The sequence below is a fragment of the Filicampus tigris genome, chromosome 19 (genome assembly GCF_054856515.1).
Source record: "Filicampus tigris isolate MCC_2025a chromosome 19, RoL_Ftig_1.0, whole genome shotgun sequence".
In the NCBI taxonomy this organism is placed as follows: Eukaryota; Metazoa; Chordata; class Actinopteri; order Syngnathiformes; family Syngnathidae; genus Filicampus; species Filicampus tigris.
Window position 1 is genome coordinate 8,864,357 of NC_141235.1, and position 19,996 is coordinate 8,884,352.

Below are 19,996 nucleotides of genomic sequence, written 5' to 3' on the forward strand. Positions count from 1 at the left end.
GAACATTCCTTGTCACGATACACATTTAACAGAAGCATGAAACCAATTCATGAACATTTTATTACAGATCCACAACTGCAAAGCTCCCAAATGACATAACGGGTTGGTTAAATCCGTTGATTTGGGCCTCTTGTAATGACAACCTGTCAAAACGATTTTATGTACAGTGCTCTAGTGACCTCTAGTGGAGCCGACGTGTTAAAAAAATGGAAAAGAAAAGAAAACAAAACAGTGCGCCAGATTGTGACTCTTTGCAACCGGTGTGATCAAAGACACATTTGAGTGTGCAGATTGGCCAGTGACTACATTCTAAACAAAAAGCGAGAGGGAAACTATCGTTGTAGTCGTTACAAATGTAGGTTATAGTCAGATTTATTCCTTGCCAGCCATAGATGTATTACCTCATATGTAATAATACCTTCTAGTAGTTACAGCCATCATGCAGCAGAATGGTGAGGTTATTCACAAATATGCTTGGAACAAACAAGTCCAGTTTTTATTATTGTGTCCTGTGATAACGTAGCACTGTCACTCCAACCTGAACATTGATAAATAAAACACTGACAAAATTGTAATCCTTTTCAATTCCTGTAAAGATCGTTTTATCCTCCAGAAACTGTGAAGAAAGAATAACCAAATTTATCATCACTCCACAAAATTAGATTTTCCTTGACCAATGTCTTTATGCAATAGAATATTTGTTTTTCCTCTTTAAAAAAAAAACAAACAAAAAAAAGTCCAATGCATCCATGGAAGAATGTATTTTGGGCTGCAACATTTTCTGGCAGTCTGAAGCCCCTCAGGAGTAACTTGATGTTTTGCTGCCAACATCATCCTCCTGCGTTCCCATACTCTAAAATGAAAATAAAAGTCACATGTTAGAAATATCTGGCAAACTCCATTTAGAGACAGATTGCGTTGATTATTCAACCTAATTAATAAATGATTAAAAGATGAAACAGAACAGTTCCTTTGTCCCATTTTAATGGGTTAAAAAAACCTAAAGACTACACGATTATACATTAATTTAATCAACCCAATTTATTGTGTGCTAAATTATGTACAATGAAAAAAAAACGTTACTTTTCAACACACAACATTCAACACATTTTTTTCTAGTGTAGTGTGACCTCTGTTTTAATTTTTTATTTGTCAATACAGAGGGTCCTCCGTTTATGACTTGTGAATTTTGTCTCACCTTCTGCACAAATTGTGGATTTACTGTGATTTCTTGATCCATAGATTTTAGCTTCTCATCCAGTTCTATACATTTCAACATCTGAAAGATAAAGCACGGTGATACATTTTAGGAGGGGCTATGAGCATTTTTGACGCTTTATACTTCAACTTTTCTCACCTCTTGGTCAATTTTGTGCAGCATTGCTGGATTGTTGTATTTTTCTGGGTTGTCATGAAAGCACACCATGCCGTCCTTTTGGTTAATGCTGGCGTAGATCTCACCATCTTCAATCTGCTCACAAAGCAGAAATCCACAACGGAATTCAAACAAGGACCAAATGATGAAAAGCGGCACGCAACTCAAATGCTGCCGTCACTGCGGATCACCTCACCATGTGTAAGACGTATTTCTCTGCCTCCTGAGGCCCTGAAAGCTGCACCCGACTTGCCATGTCTTGCAAAGACAGTGTCAGGAACGTCTGCAGTAGATATGAACAAAAAGACCACATAAAAAAAACAACAACAAAAAACACTATTTTTATATGCGTAAACAGAGTTGTTTTTTTTCCACAAATAAAGCTTATATCATTCCTGAGAAAATTGAGGGAGAGAAGACAAGTAAGATTGGGGTTTTGATGGTCTGTGTCTATGCATACTACTGCCAACAGTGTAATATGTCTGCTTCTAGGTGTAATTTAAACCTTGCTGGTTGTGTGTACCTTTAATCATTTTTTTTGACCCAATAAAATGGTGGACTGAAGGCAACAGGAGAGAGATGAAACAAGAAACCATCTCATTAGAGACACTGACCTTTGTTAGCCTCTGGATGTTCTTTTTGTAGAGGGAGGAGAGGCACTGCTTGACCAGGCCCGTGTTGTTGTCTCGCGTGAACGTCTCGCTGTGTTTGCTGACGACGCTGCGCAATTCCGTCGGGTTGTTGGTGGTGTAAATCTGAGCCAGCTCATGGTAGGCGTTGCTCAGGGGCTGAGGAAAAGCAAAATTGAAGGAAATAACTCAAGTGGTCTCCAGATGGAGGCCGGCTTGAAATTCTCACCACGACTCCAAAAATGGGGATTTTTTTGGACACCCTTACCTTGATAAACCTCCCCACGATTTGTGAGGTGTATTTGGGCAGCTGCTGCACTTTGCCGTGGAGAATGAGTGAGACCAGGATGTATTTCTTGTAGGCTTCCAACATGATGTGGCTCACCGCCATGGCTGGAGTGGTTATTGCCTTCATGAAGGAAAATAGATAAATAAATAACTGACACGTGATGAGAGATCTAAAGTTGAAATCCGCAGTCCACCTTCGTCAAGTCAAGACCGTGTTTTATTGTTATGTCCTGACTAACAGCTGTTAATTTATTTTTGCACTTGTATGAATTTACTTGATAAAATGTTCCTTCAGTTAAAAGGTTTTATGATGACTGGAGGCACAATTTGTTTTGTTGTGTATCGGGGTAAACCTTCTAAAACACGGCTTCCTCATGCGTCATTTTTTTTTTTACACTGATGAAACGTGTAAGGTAAGAAAGTTACAATTTTTCTCAAACAAATGCCTGTACAATCGATAAGGGTTCAAATATGGCAGAGGACGTACCTGTTCGTAAAAATACAGTGCTCTATCGAAATTTTTGAGGCCCATGTAGATCATGCCACCGTAGTAGTAGTAGCATAAAAAGTGCTTTGCGTCGTAAGCTCCGTTCTCCTTGCAGATGTCCATCATGTCAAGCTCCAGGAAGGGCAACGCCGGCTTGAAACACTTCGCTAACAAGCACAGCTGGAAATGACGTGGGACAGGGAAAAGGGAATTTGTCACGGAAAAATAATACTATACATTTTTAAAGTAAGTGTTAAGAATTAAATCGGAATTTGGAGGGATTTATTGAACAAAAGATAAGAAGAAAAAGACACTAGTAACTACAAAGATGTCACATCCTGTTTGGAAAGTGTGACTTTAACCACATGATGTTAATTGTGGACGCCGTTGGGCGAGAGAAACAGAAGGCCCGGTGACTCACCTGACACAGGTCTGCGTGAACTGAGGTAAGTTGGTTTGTGTTCATCTGCATTTTGTCTATTGCCTGTTTTAGGATGACGACACCCCTCAATGGCTGCCGCAGGGGGAGAAGGAAAGAAATGCTGCTGAAATACTCAATCTCTCAAATGAGGGGCACACTTTAAAACGGGTTAAAATATTTACCGGGGGAGAAAAAAAAAATATGATTCTGGTTATGTAATGACTCAATGACAGAAACTAGAGCATCAGTAACGTAATAGCGTAAATCTGCAGCTTTACCTGTTTCCGCTCAACGAGGGCATTTGTCAACTGGTGGCAGAGACCAGCAACTATGTGAGGACACAAAAGGAGTGATGTTTTGAGATAAGAATCAAACAGCTGCTCCTCAATTAAAAGTTAGAGAGGTCTATTTGGAGCAGAATTTTGAAAAAGGTGGATGCTGATATGAGTTAAAATGCCCAATATTGGAGCCACTGATCGGTCCGACCGATAATCGGTCTATGCCGAGTATAAATATAGATACTGTAGTTACTGCTTGAATCGATTTATGCAAAATGTTTGATCGACAGGACTTACAAGTGTCTGTTGCATATCGAATGTGCTCGCCGTTGCAAGTACTGATGAAGAGCTGGACTTGGGAAAAGAGGGTCTCAAAGTCAGGGATGTTTGGCATGGAGAACTTTACAAATCTGGAACACAGCCGGAGTGACAGATCAGCATTTAAAAACATTAAAAACGAACAACAACAAAAAACATTGATGATTATTATGTTTCATAATTTTTTGCTAGTACTAATTACAAAATGTGCATACCCAATCAACACATTTTTGGAACAGTATATTCATATCAAGTGAAATTAGAGTTTTGGGCTCCATGGCTAGTCCTACGTGTTTACACTTACAACCTGGAAATTGTTTTTTTTTTTTTTTTTTTTTTTTTTTTAAGAACTGCTTGATAGACAGTAAAGGATGTTACACAAATGCCAACTGGGAAAAATTATCAGCCCACCATCTCCATAGTAGTCATGACAAAAACCTCATTTCCAGAGCATCCACAATAAAGATAAAAACGAGCAAGGACAGCATGGAATGTGGAGGCATGCCAGTTGAGCTAACATGAGACTGGTGCAATCAAACAGCAGCAGACCTCTCTGGGGACTATGAATGTGTCATGACTTGAAGAGGGAACACTTACAGAACAGCCAGCACACCGAGGGAGTGCTCCTGAATGTCCAAGGCCCCCAGCACCGTGTCCAGGTGTGAAAGGTTCTTGGCCAGCAGCTCTCCGCTCTTGTTGATCAACTCGCACAGCTGAGTCATCTGGCCTACAGAGTAAGAAATGACAGTGAAGAGTACAAGAACAGAGACAATTCACTCATGCTGGACATTTACGTATAATATTTAGCACTTGGAAAACAACAGTTATCTGTGTTTATGGCAATACTATTTATTTGTAGAACTTTGAATCTCCAGGAATCTCTTGAGATGAAAAAAAGTGAATGAGTTTACACCAGGAGAGGAGCATACAAGAACTCTGTGTTAATGCCGTTGAATATCGTTGAATCACCATATAAGTTCTCATTAAACATGCTGACCTTTGACCTGCAATGCCGTTTAGAACCTTCGAGTATTGATTAACTGTAGAGATAATTTGAAACCAGTCGGTCAATTGTCCTGTCAAGGCCTTCGCAAAAACCAACTGCATGAGTGATTGACAGGACACCAAAACCAATCAAATGAGTCGATTCTCGTTCGCTGGCCAATCACGCGAGACTAGGGTGGGACTTCCGGTAGACAGTGCCCAGAAAATATTTCCCAGATCACAACGAGAAAGTATAATTTTGACATTTTTGTTTGAAAAGCTACCACGTCCCCCACATATCCACGGTGGTCATAGGTACTAACACACACCGTGCTTATACTTCGCACACTCGCATTGGCAGCGAAAGAGTCTTTGGCGATGTGTTTACATGATGAGGCAAAAAAGTGTCTGACTTGGCTATCGGTACAGCATAGGGTAGCATATGCAGGCTAACTAGCTAGTACTTCCCATACGAATGAGTGAAGCAAGCCTACCTTGAGCGGAAAGCTGCCGCACATTGTTCACAAACTGCTCCAAGGCTGAAGCCATTATATCCTGGGTCCAATGTGGAGGTAATTTTCACTGTTTTTCATTCAAACGTCAGAAACAACTCGGTCCGTACTGAGACAGGGGCCACACAGCCGCCACTGGGTATTCTCGCGATACCCTATGAAGTGAAGGGACTGCAACGAGATTTTAAGTAAGCCTTTTTTTTTAAAGGACCAGCCTATGCACTTCGAGACCAATGTACAATTCACACAAACACAAGTTTCTGTAGCAGTGGCGCCATCGTTTAATCTTAAAACGTTCACTTACTCAAGTGTACGTATGGTCTGAGGGACCTTATATTGGCTAAATTAATGTTGGATATCGCCTTAAGAAATAAGAAAAACAGGAATTGACGTCACATCTACCGGGACAAAGATCTTATTGGAAAGAGAGAAAACGAAAGCGACTACCAACAACAAAATGATTCGTCCACAATAAATAAATTTGATTGTGATGCTTGACAATTACATTCTAAAAGTAAATGCGTTTTCGTAACTACTTGCTCCTGGGATATTTTGAATCAGATGTTAGAATTAGCAATGCACAGTCGTGTGTGTTGTCGCTGTTGTTCTACATTTCAGAAGCCTTTTGTGTACTACTACTACGACTAGAGCAACAACAACCATACAATAATATTAACAACAACAACAATAATAATAATAATAATAATTTTGCCACTTGGTCACGTTTGTTTTGATTTAATGAGCAGAGTTAACGTTGTATCATCTTGCTTCAACAGAACATCTTTGTTCTCGGCAGTACTGTTTGTTCCCTGGTCAGCATAACTGTTTTACCTATGAAACCATAGTGTTACAGTCCTGTGTTCCTTTCTTCTTGCAGCCCAAAATTTTCTCCCAAGCTGACTAATTGATCGGTAATGGGGAGCTGCGGGACATTTGACAACACGTCAACAAGCGACTCAATCAGACCCCAGCAGAGGCCTGTCACGTTTGACATTTCTGCCGCTGTAGACTTAGCTTCAAAGCTAACGTCAAGATAGCATGCGAGCTGTGGAGATAACACGCGGAGATCGTTTAAACATTATGCGGGCACAAAACGTCAACAGAAGACAAATGCAATCCATGCAGCGTGCATGAAAAACTGTCTTCCATGCGGACTTTTCACACTAGCTCGCCGGCAAGAGTTATCTGGTCCCGCCGAAGTCAATTATAATGCTACTGTCGACCAAAAGTCGTCTCCTGGGTAGAGGAAAAGCGTTGCTCCCTAACATATTTAAAGGGAGCTGCGTTGACATGACGCACAACTCCGTTTCTGGTAAGAGACTGCGTGTGCTGGTTGACATGGATGGTGTCCTGGCCGACTTTGAGGGGGGGTTCTTGAAGAATTACCGGGCCAGGTATCCGGACGAGCCGTACATCGCCCTGGAGGACAGGAGAGGGTTCTGGGTGTCCACGCAGTACGGGAAACTCCGGAGTGATCTCTCTGTAAGCGTAGCGACATGCCTACACCTGCGACCCATCACAGAGAAACTGAAACGCTGAAGAACATCACCCGAGACGCATTGATCTTGAAATCAAGTTTTAGTTATTGAATATTTACGCACATTTTAAAGTTTCAAAATGCATACGTCTAACCAAGTGCATGTGACGCTGTCATACTCTTATGCTATAGGTCTAATATAGCTATGTAATGTAATACATACTCGACTTAACTTACACAGATCTGATCGGCTGTATCAAATATTTTGCATCGTATACAAAAAAAAAAAATACACAATCGGTGCTCGGTGTATTTGCCGATCGATCAGTGATGTTGATCGGAGCCGCAAAATTAAGACATTACAGCAAACACAATCTCGTTCACTCTCGAGACATTTTGTGCTGCCAATCGTTTATATCATATCCAGTCTGATCCCCCCCAATATTTTTCAATAATTTTGGGGGGCAGGGTGGGTGGAGTTACCAAATTGCCATGCCCATTAAGGAGTGCAACATGAATAGGAATAGGGAAGAGCATAATATAGCTATTGTACATTGTATGACGATATGTGATATGAACAGATCAGTCATGTGTTTTGCACAGTACTAATGCATAGCAAGCACGTGAGCAATAGGATCTCAATCATGCGGTGTGTGCAATAATTGTTATCTCTTGATAACAAACAGCATGCTTGTGTTCTTTATCTCTAGGAGAAAGCCATAAGCATTTGGGAGTCCAAGGGCTTCTTCAGTGAGCTGGAGCCCCTCCCTGGCGGGGTCGAGGCAGTCAAGCAGATGGCCAAAATGGACAAGTAGGTTCGCGACAACAATAAGTAAAACGACTTTTGTGTAATTTTTCCACCTTACAATTCCGCAGCACAGATGTCTTTCTTTGCACCAGCCCGATCAAGCATTTCAAGCACTGCCCTTATGAAAAGGTACGCTGTCTTGCTCACCAATTTTCCCCTTGAGCAACTATTACGGCATGGCGTTTCCTCTGTTGTGCGCGTGTGTGTTCTCTTCCAGTATGCGTGGGTAGAAAAGCATCTGGGGCATGACTTTCTGGAGCAGGTCATCCTGACCAGAGACAAAACGGTGGTCAGTGGAGACATCCTTATCGACGACAAGCCTGATATTTTAGGTAAAATATTTCATTTTCATTTCAAAGATGTAGAAGCAAACTGAACTAACCTTTTTTTTTGCGGTGGTAGTTGGGTTCCTCATATCCACAAGCACTTTGGCCACAGTTGAATGAATCAGTTTTTACTTGAAAATTAAGAACTACGCCAATGGGAAAAAAAAAACATGTGCATAATACAGTACATGACCAAAAATAACAAATGGCAAAAATTCCATCAAAACACTGAAAGCATAGAAAATGTTACTTGTGACAGTATAAGAACAATAATTACATTTTGTGCAAGTATGCTAGTTTAATGGCACATTATTTTTTATGGAGAATAATGTTTCGTTCATTGCCATATTAACCCTAAATGACCTTCTTGGTGGTGTTGCCTGTTTACAACGCATTTACTCATTATTTGTTAGTTCTCACTTGTGTTTCAAAGATTTTTTTATGCCCTGATGAAAACCAGGTTAAAACATTTTGGCCTTAATTCCAAAAAGTATGTTTGGCTTAAACTCAACACTGCTAATCACCAAAAGAGCACCATACATCATGCGTTGAGGCTGTTTTTTCTTCAGATGGAACTAGGGCCTTAGATGGGACAGTCTGAAATAGCATTCAATGTGACCAGAAAAGCTTCAGGCTTCATCTTAAAAAAAAAAAGATATTAGGAAAAACCTGTGAAAACAGCTAAACTTTATTTGGGGTTAATTTTTAGTTTTACAGGTTAAAGGCCGCACTAACGGTTGATTTGTCGTGGTCTCATTTTTTTGTATCACAAAAACCTGGTATTTAATGCAGGGGTGTGTAGACTTTTTAGACCCACTGTAAGCGACAATGTAAATATTTGCATCAAGACATTTCAAGTACGAAAAGGATTCTGTTGTGCGTTATAAGGGAATGAAAAACAAACAAAAGGGAGGCTGATTCCGTAATGCCGCTTGTGTAATGCCGTGTGGGTGTTTCAAGTGATTCACCATCACCTTTCAAAGACAGCTGCTTCATCATCTTGGTGTCTTCTAGGGCAGCTACGCTGTAGACACCGCATAATGTCGAACACAGCTTGTGCGATCTTATGTAATAAAGTATTCAATGACTGACCACATCCCGTGTGCAGGTGTGGAGCCCAAACCCACCTGGGAGCACATTTTGTTCACCGCCTGCCACAACAGGCACCTCCCCGCCAGCCCCTCGCAGAGACGCTTGCAGTCCTGGTCGGACGACTGGAGAGCCATCCTGGACAGCAAAAGGCAGTGACGTCTCTAAATGCAAGATTGAGGGATCAATGTATTATCAGCAGCGCTGCTTTATATCGGCGTGCCAACGCTCAAGTGGACACTGAGCCAAGAACCGGGTGCACACAAACCACATTCGTTGAAATGTCTTTCCTTGGTCGGCCACAAGTGGGCACTCTAAGACTGAAGCGTGTTTTAATCAAGTTAATCATACTGTACTGTGAGAAATATAGACCAGACTGAACTAAGCAACCAAATGACAAACGTATGTGCTTGTGTAAGAAAAATGGTTTAAAAGTTAACAGGATATTTGCAGAGGTGCATGAATAAACCACTGGGCATACAACATATACTCCATTACACACCAATAGTCAGCCTATGATTTTAAAGGTGCGTGTGATACACACAAGAAAACCAGATGCGCCTGTTTTTTTTCATTTAATTAGTGTCTAAATACATTTCCTTTATTTTTGGTGCTGCTTTGCATGTTTTAATTTTTAACAGCTATGCATTTAATTAACAATGTTTCTTTTTTTATTTTGCCATATGAACAGGAATGGCGGCACCATTTTTGAGTATTGTAAGAGTAATGCATGCGTTTTACTCTTAGTTTAGAATAAGAGGCGGTGAAATAGGAGTGATTATTTTTAAGATTTTGACAGCAAAAAGTTGTTGTTTTTAGGAATGAGTTTTGCTCTCCTGTGCTTTACATTTACAATACATGCTGAAATGTCCTGAGTTTTTTTATTTTTTTTTTTACTAAAAAAAAAAAAAAATCGAAGTACTGTAACATGTCATCATTTACAAGAACCAAATTAGGTTATTTCTGTTTAAAACATACCATTGACTGGTAAAATACCTCCACAAACAGATATTGTGTTTATAACCATGTTGTGTGTCAAATGTGTATGTACTGTAAAGACTGCCGACAATAAATCCATCTTACACATCATTTTTTCGTTTTTCTATATTGGTTTAGATTGTCTGAACATCTCATAAATGCAATATTCTCTTTTCATTGCTGTTTTACTTAGTAATTTTCCAAAGATTTTTTGGGGGTCTTTATTTATAATTGATATAAAAAGTCTACACACCCCTGTTCGAATGTCAAATTTTTATGATATGAATAATGAGATATTAATTGACCAAAGTTTAGAAATAATTTATCTTGTTCTCGTTGTTGGGGTATGTAGACTTTTTAAAGCCATTGTAAGGAAACAAAAAAACTAGCTATTGTGAAATATGAGAGGGTTGTCTATGTTCCAGTGCTGCTGCTTTTGCGTCAGGATCAGGTACAGGGTGTCTTCAATCTGTGCAGCACGCAATGAAATCTCAAGACTATCAAGGCACTCTAGAGCAAAATGTGCAGGGCACTGCATTACATAAATATTTGATCATAGTGATTTCCCCCAAAAAGTTGTGCAACAAAATATTAAGTGGACCATCATTTTTGTAGAGGCCAGTTACATTGGTTTTGACATATAGTCCGACATCACAAGAATACAGCTTGTCACGGAAGTTCAGAGAAGCCACAATGGGGAAAAGTGTACATGTGAGCTATATATCTGTTCCACTTAGTGGGCATGAAAAGTCATTATACATCCTTGCATTTTCCTTGCTTATTCTTCTTATTTTTTCCCCATTCTTGGAAGAAAGGAAATGGGTTGCACACTTGCATGAACTAACATACACTTTCTTTATTCATTGTTAAGGCCAACCATAACAATTTTGCTTCATGGTAACAAACGTCCTAACAAAGCTTGTGCTACTTAATGCTAAATGCATTTCCCACTTAAGTAGGAGTAAACATTCTCTTCATAATGCTTTGCATCCATTGCTTGAATGTCGACTCATCCATTTTCTGGAGTGCTTGCCTTCATTAGGGTCGAGGGTGATCTGAAGCCTATCCCAGATAACTATGAGAACCTAACGTGCATGTTTTTGGGATGTGGGAGGAAGGTGGAGAGTGTTTTGATCACAGAGAAAAGACAGTATACATTGTATGGATAAATTCTCATTTTTCATGTCCTTTTCATTATAATAAATAGAAATATATCAGCTATGAAAAAACAGATATCATTATTCTACTAGAATACTTCCCCCCCCAAAATGTATGCTGGCTTGCATATATTTTTTAGATATTTGTTTAATTAAAGAGCTGGGCAACTAGGTCAGCTCTGGAAGGAAGCCGTCGGAAGTACATCGTTCCAAGCGAGCGCCTTCCAATGGCCGTGTTGTTGACACAAAGGAGCTGAGTTAACTCTTGGCCAAGTACCCCACGCGTGTCACTTTTTCGGTCAATGAGTGTCTATGTGGCGCAGAATTTCCACCTAAAGAAATATTTGCTCTTGAAATACCGTTGTCATAAAATATATTTACTGTATATTGTAAGCCACTGTAACATTATGCAGAGTTTGAACATTAACATGATCTTAAATATAGCAAAATTACAAAAGTATTTAAATGATTTAATTAAAAATGTATTGCACCTAGAAGTTACATAAAACTGTACCTAAATGGTTAAAAACATGGAAGAAAATGTATTTAACGTAAAAGTTAAACAAGCGAACTGAACCTATGTAGTATTTCTTTTCCATACCACAAGAGGGAACCCAAGTACCAGTAGTGGTATGCAGACCACACTTCATCACTGCATTAGAGTGTAACATCTCTGCTGATAACCACTTAAAGACAACCATCAGCTGGTTAGTGTCCTAAAGTACACCATCGCATGACCTTGGATGATGTTTCAATCAGCCTAATTGTCTGAAGTCATCCGAGGACACGAGTAGATATCAGATAAAGCAACAGGCCATGCATATACACAAGACCCGTGTGCTCCTCATTTGAGGCTGTTAAATGTACTTTTAGATGTCTGTTACTATTCATATTATCAGAATGGATCCAGCCTGTATGCATTTGCAATACTTCTTTTAGCTAGTGCTAATAAGCTAGTGGACCTGAAAACCAAGCACACACACACTCTCTCTCTCATACATACATATACATATATATACACATATACATACATATATATATATATATATATATATCCATCCCATCCATTATCTCCCGCTTATCCGAAGTCGGGTCGCGGAGGCAGCAGCTTCAGCAGGGAAGCCCAGACTTCCCTCTCCCCAGCAACATCCTCCAGCTCTTCCGGCTATTTTTTATTTATTTATATATATATATATATATATATATATATATATATATATATATATATACACATGTGTGTATATATATGTATATATACATGTGTGTATATATATGTATATATATATGTATATATACATGTGTGTATATATATGTATATATATATGTATATGTATATGTATGTATATAGTTGACACCAATTTCCTCAGTTGACACATATATATATATATGTATATATATACACATATACGTATATACATACACACATACATACACATATACACACATACATATACAGTACATACATATACATATACACTATACACATTTTATATATATATACATATATATATATATATACAAAATGATATAGATACAGATAATTCTCTCACAAGAAATTGTCAAAATAATCAGCCGATTTATTTTTGCCGTTTTTTTTTCTCTCTGTTGTAAAGTTAAACAAATACAAAAGAACAATCTATCGTAAATCAGTCAAATGTTCCCTCCATAATTTATATATTTATTGTTGTGTGAAGGGACCAAAAATTAACTTATTGTATTCATTATATATACAGTATATATATATTTTTTTTTAATTGCCCAGTTAGTTGTAGGAATTGTGCCAAATATCGGAATCAGCATGGGCCATATTGTCGTTTTGCAGTGGTTTTCATTTATCAACAATTGTTTAAAAATAATGGCACCACTCTTACTGGTATTGTGGCCGCTTTAGTTAATAGTTACGTAACCGTTTTAAATGTTCCCCTTGCCGCTGTCCAGTGAATAATATTTACCACCAAAGATTTTGAATATTAATGTCCATCATCAACTAAAAAGTGTGAATTTGAGAAAATTATCCCATTTCCTGAGTTACATAAAGTCATTAAAATCCCTCTGGAGGATTATTATCTAACAAATGAATCATTTCAATGCTGTAATTGATAAGAACATTAATCAAAATTTAATATAATTTACCATTCCGACCACTTTAATACTCACGTCTTCTTGATGAAAAGCGTCATTCGTGTCAGTTTCTACTTCATCTTTCCTGTAATTTCCTCAGTTGACACCAGCACTCAAAGTAGTGCTATATCGTCACTGTTCGGCCGAAACTTCCTATGCCCAAATTTGGTCGATTTCATACGTTTCTTTTTCCAAACCGATACTATGGGTCAGTCGCCACGTGGGTCTGTTATTTATACACATTAACTCATTTTTGCACATGTGAGTTTGTCACAGTTTGTCACAGAGTTTGAACATGTCATTTAAAGCGGAAGTCAAGGTAAACATTTTTTTTTTTCAAGAATATGTTCTATGCAAGCCCCCTAGTTGAAACAGGGCATTCTGATAAATATTGCATTTGTGGAATAAGTGTTAATCCACTCGTTTTTAGCCATCTCCGGGGGCGGCCATTTTGTCTTCTGTCGACTGAAAATGACATCACAACTGACTGCTCACAACGACCAATCACGGCTCGGATTCAGAAAACAGGTCAGCCGTGATTGGTCGTTGTGAGCAGTTGTGATGTCATTTTCAGTAAAAAAAAAAAAAACGAGTACATTTTGCTGCTTAATTTATATTCCACAAACGCAAAATTAATCAGAATGCCGCATTTCAATTAGTGGACCTGCTGGGAACATATTCTTGAAAAAAATATGTATGGGTTGACTCACACTTTAAGCATTAAAAATGTAAGCTTCAAACTGAATCTAGTATATTTCGAAGTGAATTCATGGAGTTAAATGTGAATACAAAAATGATCCATATCCAATATGGCCGCCACATCGACGTATACTCCATGTGGCAAGTTGAGACGCCACATATAAACGCACCAATTTTCCTTCATAATAACAGTATTCTATTTATCCTATTCATCTAATATCAGATATAAATATATTTGCAAGTGTTTTTCATCAAATGTTTCATTTTCATTGTTTAATTATTGTCCCTTTTACTGTGACTCATCTGGGTGGTAAGGCAGCACATCTTACCCCGTGGTGAATTCTACTGAAGCCAAGTGCTGAGTAAAAAGACCCTGACAGTGTGAAGAAATGATGCGATTGGTTAGTGCATGTGGCTCCGTTTGTCACAAATTCAGTACATAAAGGCTCTGCCCTCTGGAAGTAAAGGCTGTTATAAATGTGTTTTTGCCTGATTTCTTCTTGTTTGTTTTTGAATAGCCTGTGTGGTCATGAATCACATGATAATTGATGTGGCTTCCCTTCTTCAGAATAAGCATCACGCAATCAACCTTTCCATCACATAAGGAGAAACCTGAGGAGATTTGAAGAAGACTACACACAGCCAATCTTGTTGTTGACTGATGGTGATTACACAGTGATTGGATTCATTTATGTCACCGTTTGGAAGTAATCAAAAACAAATCGTGGCCCACTTGGTTTAAATGAAGTATTCACCTTAACGGTTTATCCTCAGATTGGGATCATTCAGCGCATTTTATTCAGTATTGCATGTATAGTGGTACACAGCAAAGGACAATGACCAGAAACAAACAGACAGGACAAGTCACAAGGGGATGATGAGGCAAAGACATGACGAGCAGACAGGCAAAAACAGGCGATACAGGAACACAAAACAAAACCAATCCAAGATCAAAACACAATGCGCCGCCCAAGCATGGATGGATGGCGGCTGCAGGATGTCTTCCAAAAATAGATGCAGCATAAAATGATCTTTCTAGACATCACTTTACATAAATATGTTGTCTGTTTTGGCCAGACACGTTTCACTGTAAATAATGTCATGGCACACTTAACATTCAAAATGTGCATTGTTTATAAATGTGATTCAATTTGGAGACATCATACAGGCACACATCCTTGTGGGTCATTCAGCTTTAAACCATCTTTTTTTTTTAATCTATTTATTTTTTGAATAATTTGACATCCAGACAAGTCACGTGGGGATAAAGAAAGCTGATTGGCAGAAGACAGTGGAGAAGTGGAGACAAAGACATGACAGAGAGGCAGACAGGCAAAAACAGGAAATGCAGGAACACAAAACAAAAAAACCAAGACCAAAACACAATGCAAATGTCAGCGTTGGTGGTTAGACTCAGCATATAATAGAAGCCCAAACATTATGGTTGACCACATGCTACTGATACTCTTTCCTATTTACTTTGGTTGTGTTCCTTTCCTTTGCCCGCACTCCCCCTCAGCTCTCACACCCAGTCTGTTTATAGACGTCTCCATCTAATTACTTTATGGCAGCAATGGAAACAGACACACAGAGCATGTTGTAATATCATTTTCGCACATGGTCTTTCTTTACCACATCATAACAAAGCTGGTATTTTTGTGTTTTTGCAGCTTGCCAGGAAGTCCTGTTACTGATATATTATGCGTTTGACCAAGCAGCTTGACCAACAAGAACAGTGGTGGACTGGCGAGCTCCAGTATGATAATAAATATTTTCAAATGAACATGAAAACGATAGACGTACATAGTTGGAGAATACCACAATGTATTCCAATAGACATCTTCTGAATTTTCTGATGCATATCAATGCGCATTTGGATAAAAGTAACACAAGAGTCTGTTTTAGGACCACTGTTATTTTCACGATGTTGCAACTCTCCTTTATGGTCATGTGTGGTCCTCCCGCTCTCAACAAGCCAAGCTTCTTCAGAACTCTACTGCTCATTTTGTCACTAGACCAATCCACCCACCAAATCACTACAACACATTATTGTCAAATACCGCATCCAGTATAAAATACTAATCTTCCCTCCCTCTTCAAAGCCAGACTTAGAGCACACCTATTCCGGCCTGCCTACTCTCGCTGACATCAGTCATTTATCTTAGCTCGCTGTTGTCCTTATGATTTGATATTTAATTGATGTTTTATACTCTGTTATTCTAACTGCTTATTTTTCCTTTTACTTTGTTTATACAGTGTCCTCGAGTGCCCTGAAAGTCAACAAGCTTATAAAAAGAGATTGCTCTCAACTGGCCCTCCTTAAATAAATAAAGGTTGAAAATGAAAAGAGAACAAAAGAAAGGGAAAAAAAAAATACAAATACATGCACACACACAAACATATTATATTAATATAGCCATTAATGGCTAAAGAGTCTCAAAGGGCCTCACAAGCCTACATACAGTTCACAGGGGGGGGGAAATAAATAAATAAATCAATGACATTCTCTTTATTTTTTAACCAAATAATTCCATCAACATTTCCTCATAATGTCGATGATAAATCTAAAATTAAGGACATTTTTAAATAATGAAAAAAACCCACTGAATTAGAGGGTGTTTCCAAACTTTTGACTAATACTGTATGTGCTCGCACGTCACACCACCAGTTACTGACTTGGCATGCACTCTGCTGTGTATTACATCTGACAGCTCTGCAACGCAATTTCTCCCCACAGATTTAGATTCCAAAGGAAAAAATGTCCAAGTTTGCATTTCTAATAATAGTGTCTGTGGTTGAGCACCAAGTCCTGCAACTGCCCTTTGATGTTGCACTATGATGTCTTGTGTTTTTCAATTAGAGTGCTTAAAGTCATTGATCCTGTGCTACAGTATGTAAATATAAGCTATTAGCTCTGAACAATTAATAATTACTCCCCCCCCCACTGGAAAAGTATTACAAAATACAGTATTATTTGACCATCTTGCTTTGATTTTCCGATTTTAACTTAATAGTTTCTCGAAGTCTGGTGATAACGTCGCTTCTATTTACGAGCACACATGCATGCTGACTTGTTAGATGTGAGTTTACAGACTGTTTGTGTGTCATTGTTGCATTAGATGAGTCATGCATTCACACGTTTTGGTCAGTCTGTTGGCCTGGCTTGATGCCACCTCTACTGTGTGATATTTGTCTGCGCATCGTTCATTTCCCTGCATGTAGCAACAGGACACAATGTAATTACTGAACAAATACACCTACACTGGCCGACAGTATAATACACTGATAAGCTCCAAATGACTGCGGAAGATAAGTTATCCACCTGCATGTTTGTGATTTCATTAATATTTTTCTCACTTAATGATTTTTTTGGGGGGTGTTTGTATATGATTCAAGCACATAACATTAATGTTGGCTAACATCCCATGCTGTGCGAGGCTGAAAGATGGGGGGGTGATGCAAGTTTGGCATGGATGCTATACAAAGTGCCTTTGAATCCACAATATCACAATAACATTAGAAAATATAATGCGAAACAAATTGAGATGAACCCTAACCCTTATTTGGAAGAGGAACATAACATAGATGCCTGAGCAAAAGTGAAACACCACATACGATGGAGTTTTTTTTTGTGTACTTAAATTTGGCTATAAACAGATTACAGCCGATTACTGCCACGTTAAACATGGAGGCAAAGGGTAAATTGACTTTATTAGCCACTTTCAAACTATTTTACAAATTGCATCAACTATATTTATCCAAATTAATACCGGTAGGTGACCTTTAACATATGTTTTGTCTTGCTGCTTCTGCTAGTAAGTAAAAAAAACAACAACCTTTGTGTTTGAGTCATTTTTCAATCAATCTCAATGTTCATAAATCAAAGGGCATGTCCAGGTCTCAGCAGTGCTTCAATGCATTGACTCACCATTTGTTTGTTCAGGCGAGGAGGTCGGAGGTCAAGTTGTGGTTGCTTCCAAATGATGTTTCCAAATACATGCTTCCAAATGTCCAAATGATGCTTTCAGATAATGCTTTGAAAATCCTTATCTAGCCGAGAGGCCTGCTTGCATGCCGAGCTCATTGTCTCCACACATCTGACTTAAGGCGGCCATCTTGCTTTTAACCCTTGACCCCATCAGGGAGAGCACACCTCTAAACGCAGTAGCCATACCTGGCCATTGAGGGGCAGACGAAACAAAAAGGACGATATGAGGTCAAGACTTTGACAACAGAATGAAACTACAGCAAAGATACAACTTCTACCTTCATTTATTAATTTATAACAAATCAATGTCCTTTTATTCCACAGACAAAAATAAATTATTTACATAAAAATACAGCTGCTTTCAGAGAAAGTGGCTCAAACAAATTGATATCTGCTTGCTTTTTTTTTCCAAGTTCAAATTTTCCTTCATGCTAAACAAATTGCATAATGGTTAAATGCGATAACAATGACTCGCACATTTATCTTACAAAAAAGTGCATAATTTGCAACACTAAATTGATGATCAGGAAGAAATCCATTGAGGATCCCTGGAAACGCCATTCACTTCCCGGTACAGCTTGATCTTTGATGAGATGGAGAACTTGAGAAGATGATTTAATAGTTATTGGAATTTTTTATTTTTTATTTTTACACGCAATGGAAAAGGAACGAAGAGGGAACACGCTGTAAGCCAGCGCAAACTGTTTGTATTGCTTATTCATGATTCATTTACAATCTATTCGGTAAAGAGAGAGAAGAGCACACGCTGTTTGTTTGTCTGCACATCGTTCACCTCCAAGGTGTGTGTGTGCGTGTGTGTGCGTAATTGCGCGCGTGTGCGTTTGTGGTAAATTGGTACATTTCCAAAGACCACCCAATGTCTCTGCCATCTCGCTGGGAATTCTGTCGATGTGTGCGGTGATACTAATCTGGAACATTTCCACATCGGGTGGCTGACGTCTTACGCGCACATCTGGGTTGTCCTTCTAATAACTTATGAGAAGAACACGCTCATTGTATTGGAGCTGACACATCACCACAAAGATGAGGCTCTACAATCGGTCTATTATGTCTTCACATTCCAGCACTTTATCCTAATTGAACTGTTTAGGTACAACAATGCTGTGGTTCTCTTTCGATTGCAGAGAGAAAAGTTTGATGTAAATTCAAAATGAATCAAGTCAAATTTGATTACATTAAATTCCACTTTCAGAAGACACACCCGTTTACACAAACAGAGGAAAAAGGAGAGCATCGAAATGAGTTTTTCATCAGGTAGCCATTTCCACCCTGCATGAAATGTGCTAAATAATGCAAGAATAGAGGAGGCTAAATCGAGGCATCATACATCAGCACAAAGGAAATAGCAGCTTGACGCAAACGTGTCATCGCGTATTGTCAGAAGGGGGAAGTCGGGGGATGGCTCCACGCTTGACTCACTTGAAAGTGATCAAGCCCCTTCACGTTTGAAATTTAGATTTGTATTTTTACCTCAAATCTTGAGATAAAGCTTAATCATCCGTGGGTGTGAAAAAATAAAGGCTTCCAGGATTTTTTGAGTGGGTGGCATTTTCACAAGGAGATCCACAAGGGTAGAGTTCCAGGAATCATGAAACATTAATAAGACCTTAAAGAGAAAGTCGTCCCAATAAGTTTTACAATAATATCTCCTATACGCCTCCACTAGTCTAGTATAGGAATATGAGTTAAGCAGCAAAATCCACCCATCTTCATCCATCTCAGGGGGCGGCCATTTTGTCACCTGCTGTCAACTGAATATGACATCACAGTTGCTCAGGACTCAGGTAACACCCAATCATGGCTCATTCAGCTTCAGAAAACAGGTGAAAACAGAAAACTGTTTTTGGGTTGACTTCACCTTTAAAGCATTTTTGAATAATATTCAGCACAATATGCAGTGGATATAGGAGTAGGACTGAATTACTATTAACAACATTGTGCTGCGGCTTTAGTCAAGGTGGAGGAAGGTATTACGGATTCCCAAAGCCTTCCACGGGAAAGCTGAAGATAAAGAGGTCAATTCCACCCTCCAATCCCAAT

The 19,996-nt window shown here is 38.8% G+C and overlaps 2 protein-coding genes and 1 long non-coding RNA gene across 4 annotated transcripts; 1 reads left to right on the forward strand and 2 right to left on the reverse strand.

The window, feature by feature from the left end:
- Positions 1-42: 42 nt before the first annotated feature.
- cops3 (COP9 signalosome subunit 3) lies at positions 43-6,798 on the reverse strand. 2 transcript variants are annotated; one of them, XM_086016956.1, is made up of 13 exons: positions 6,679-6,798; positions 5,275-5,463; positions 4,394-4,523; positions 3,776-3,888; positions 3,479-3,528; positions 3,201-3,293; positions 2,780-2,959; positions 2,273-2,413; positions 1,990-2,163; positions 1,572-1,658; positions 1,358-1,471; positions 1,199-1,279; positions 43-853 (listed from the first exon to the last, which is right to left on the reverse strand). In XM_086016956.1, the coding sequence occupies exons 2-13, from the start codon at positions 5,327-5,329 to the stop codon at positions 800-802; spliced, it is 1,272 nt and encodes a 423-aa protein (XP_085873082.1). In that variant the 5' UTR covers positions 5,330-5,463; positions 6,679-6,798; the 3' UTR covers positions 43-799. The 2 variants fall into 2 exon arrangements, with proteins under 2 accessions (XP_085873082.1, XP_085873083.1); XM_086016957.1 differs by lacking the exons at positions 5,275-5,463; positions 6,679-6,798 and adding an exon at positions 4,794-4,906.
- nt5m (5',3'-nucleotidase, mitochondrial) lies at positions 6,047-10,081 on the forward strand. Its single transcript, XM_086016958.1, has 5 exons — positions 6,047-6,774; positions 7,480-7,580; positions 7,646-7,706; positions 7,795-7,909; positions 9,012-10,081. Exons 1-5 carry the CDS (start codon positions 6,502-6,504, stop codon positions 9,149-9,151), a joined length of 690 nt encoding a protein of 229 aa, XP_085873084.1. The 5' UTR covers positions 6,047-6,501; the 3' UTR covers positions 9,152-10,081.
- On the reverse strand, positions 7,960-18,063 carry LOC147129323 (uncharacterized). The gene is made up of 4 exons (XR_015082604.1): positions 17,876-18,063; positions 9,031-9,156; positions 8,878-8,927; positions 7,960-8,049 (listed from the first exon to the last, which is right to left on the reverse strand). It is a non-coding gene; the product is annotated as an uncharacterized LOC147129323 (long non-coding RNA).
- Between the last annotated feature and the right edge of the window lie 1,933 nt (positions 18,064-19,996).

Excerpts from the sequence above, each read along its gene's own strand:
- cops3 (XM_086016956.1), bottom strand. The coding sequence starts at position 5,329 with ATGGCTTCAGCCTTGGAGCAGTTTGTGAACAATGTGCGGCAGCTTTCC. Across the intron at positions 4,524-5,274 it reads GCGGCAGCTTTCCGCTCAAG|GCCAGATGACTCAGCTGTGC; the intron begins GTAGGCTTGCTT and ends CTTACTCTGTAG. Across the intron at positions 1,472-1,571 it reads AGAAATACGTCTTACACATG|ATTGAAGATGGTGAGATCTA; the intron begins GTGAGGTGATCC and ends CTTTGTGAGCAG.
- nt5m (XM_086016958.1), top strand. The coding sequence starts at position 6,502 with ATGCTACTGTCGACCAAAAGTCGTCTCCTGGGTAGAGGAAAAGCGTTG. Across the intron at positions 6,775-7,479 it reads AACTCCGGAGTGATCTCTCT|GAGAAAGCCATAAGCATTTG; the intron begins GTAAGCGTAGCG and ends CTTTATCTCTAG. Across the intron at positions 7,910-9,011 it reads CGACAAGCCTGATATTTTAG|GTGTGGAGCCCAAACCCACC; the intron begins GTAAAATATTTC and ends TCCCGTGTGCAG.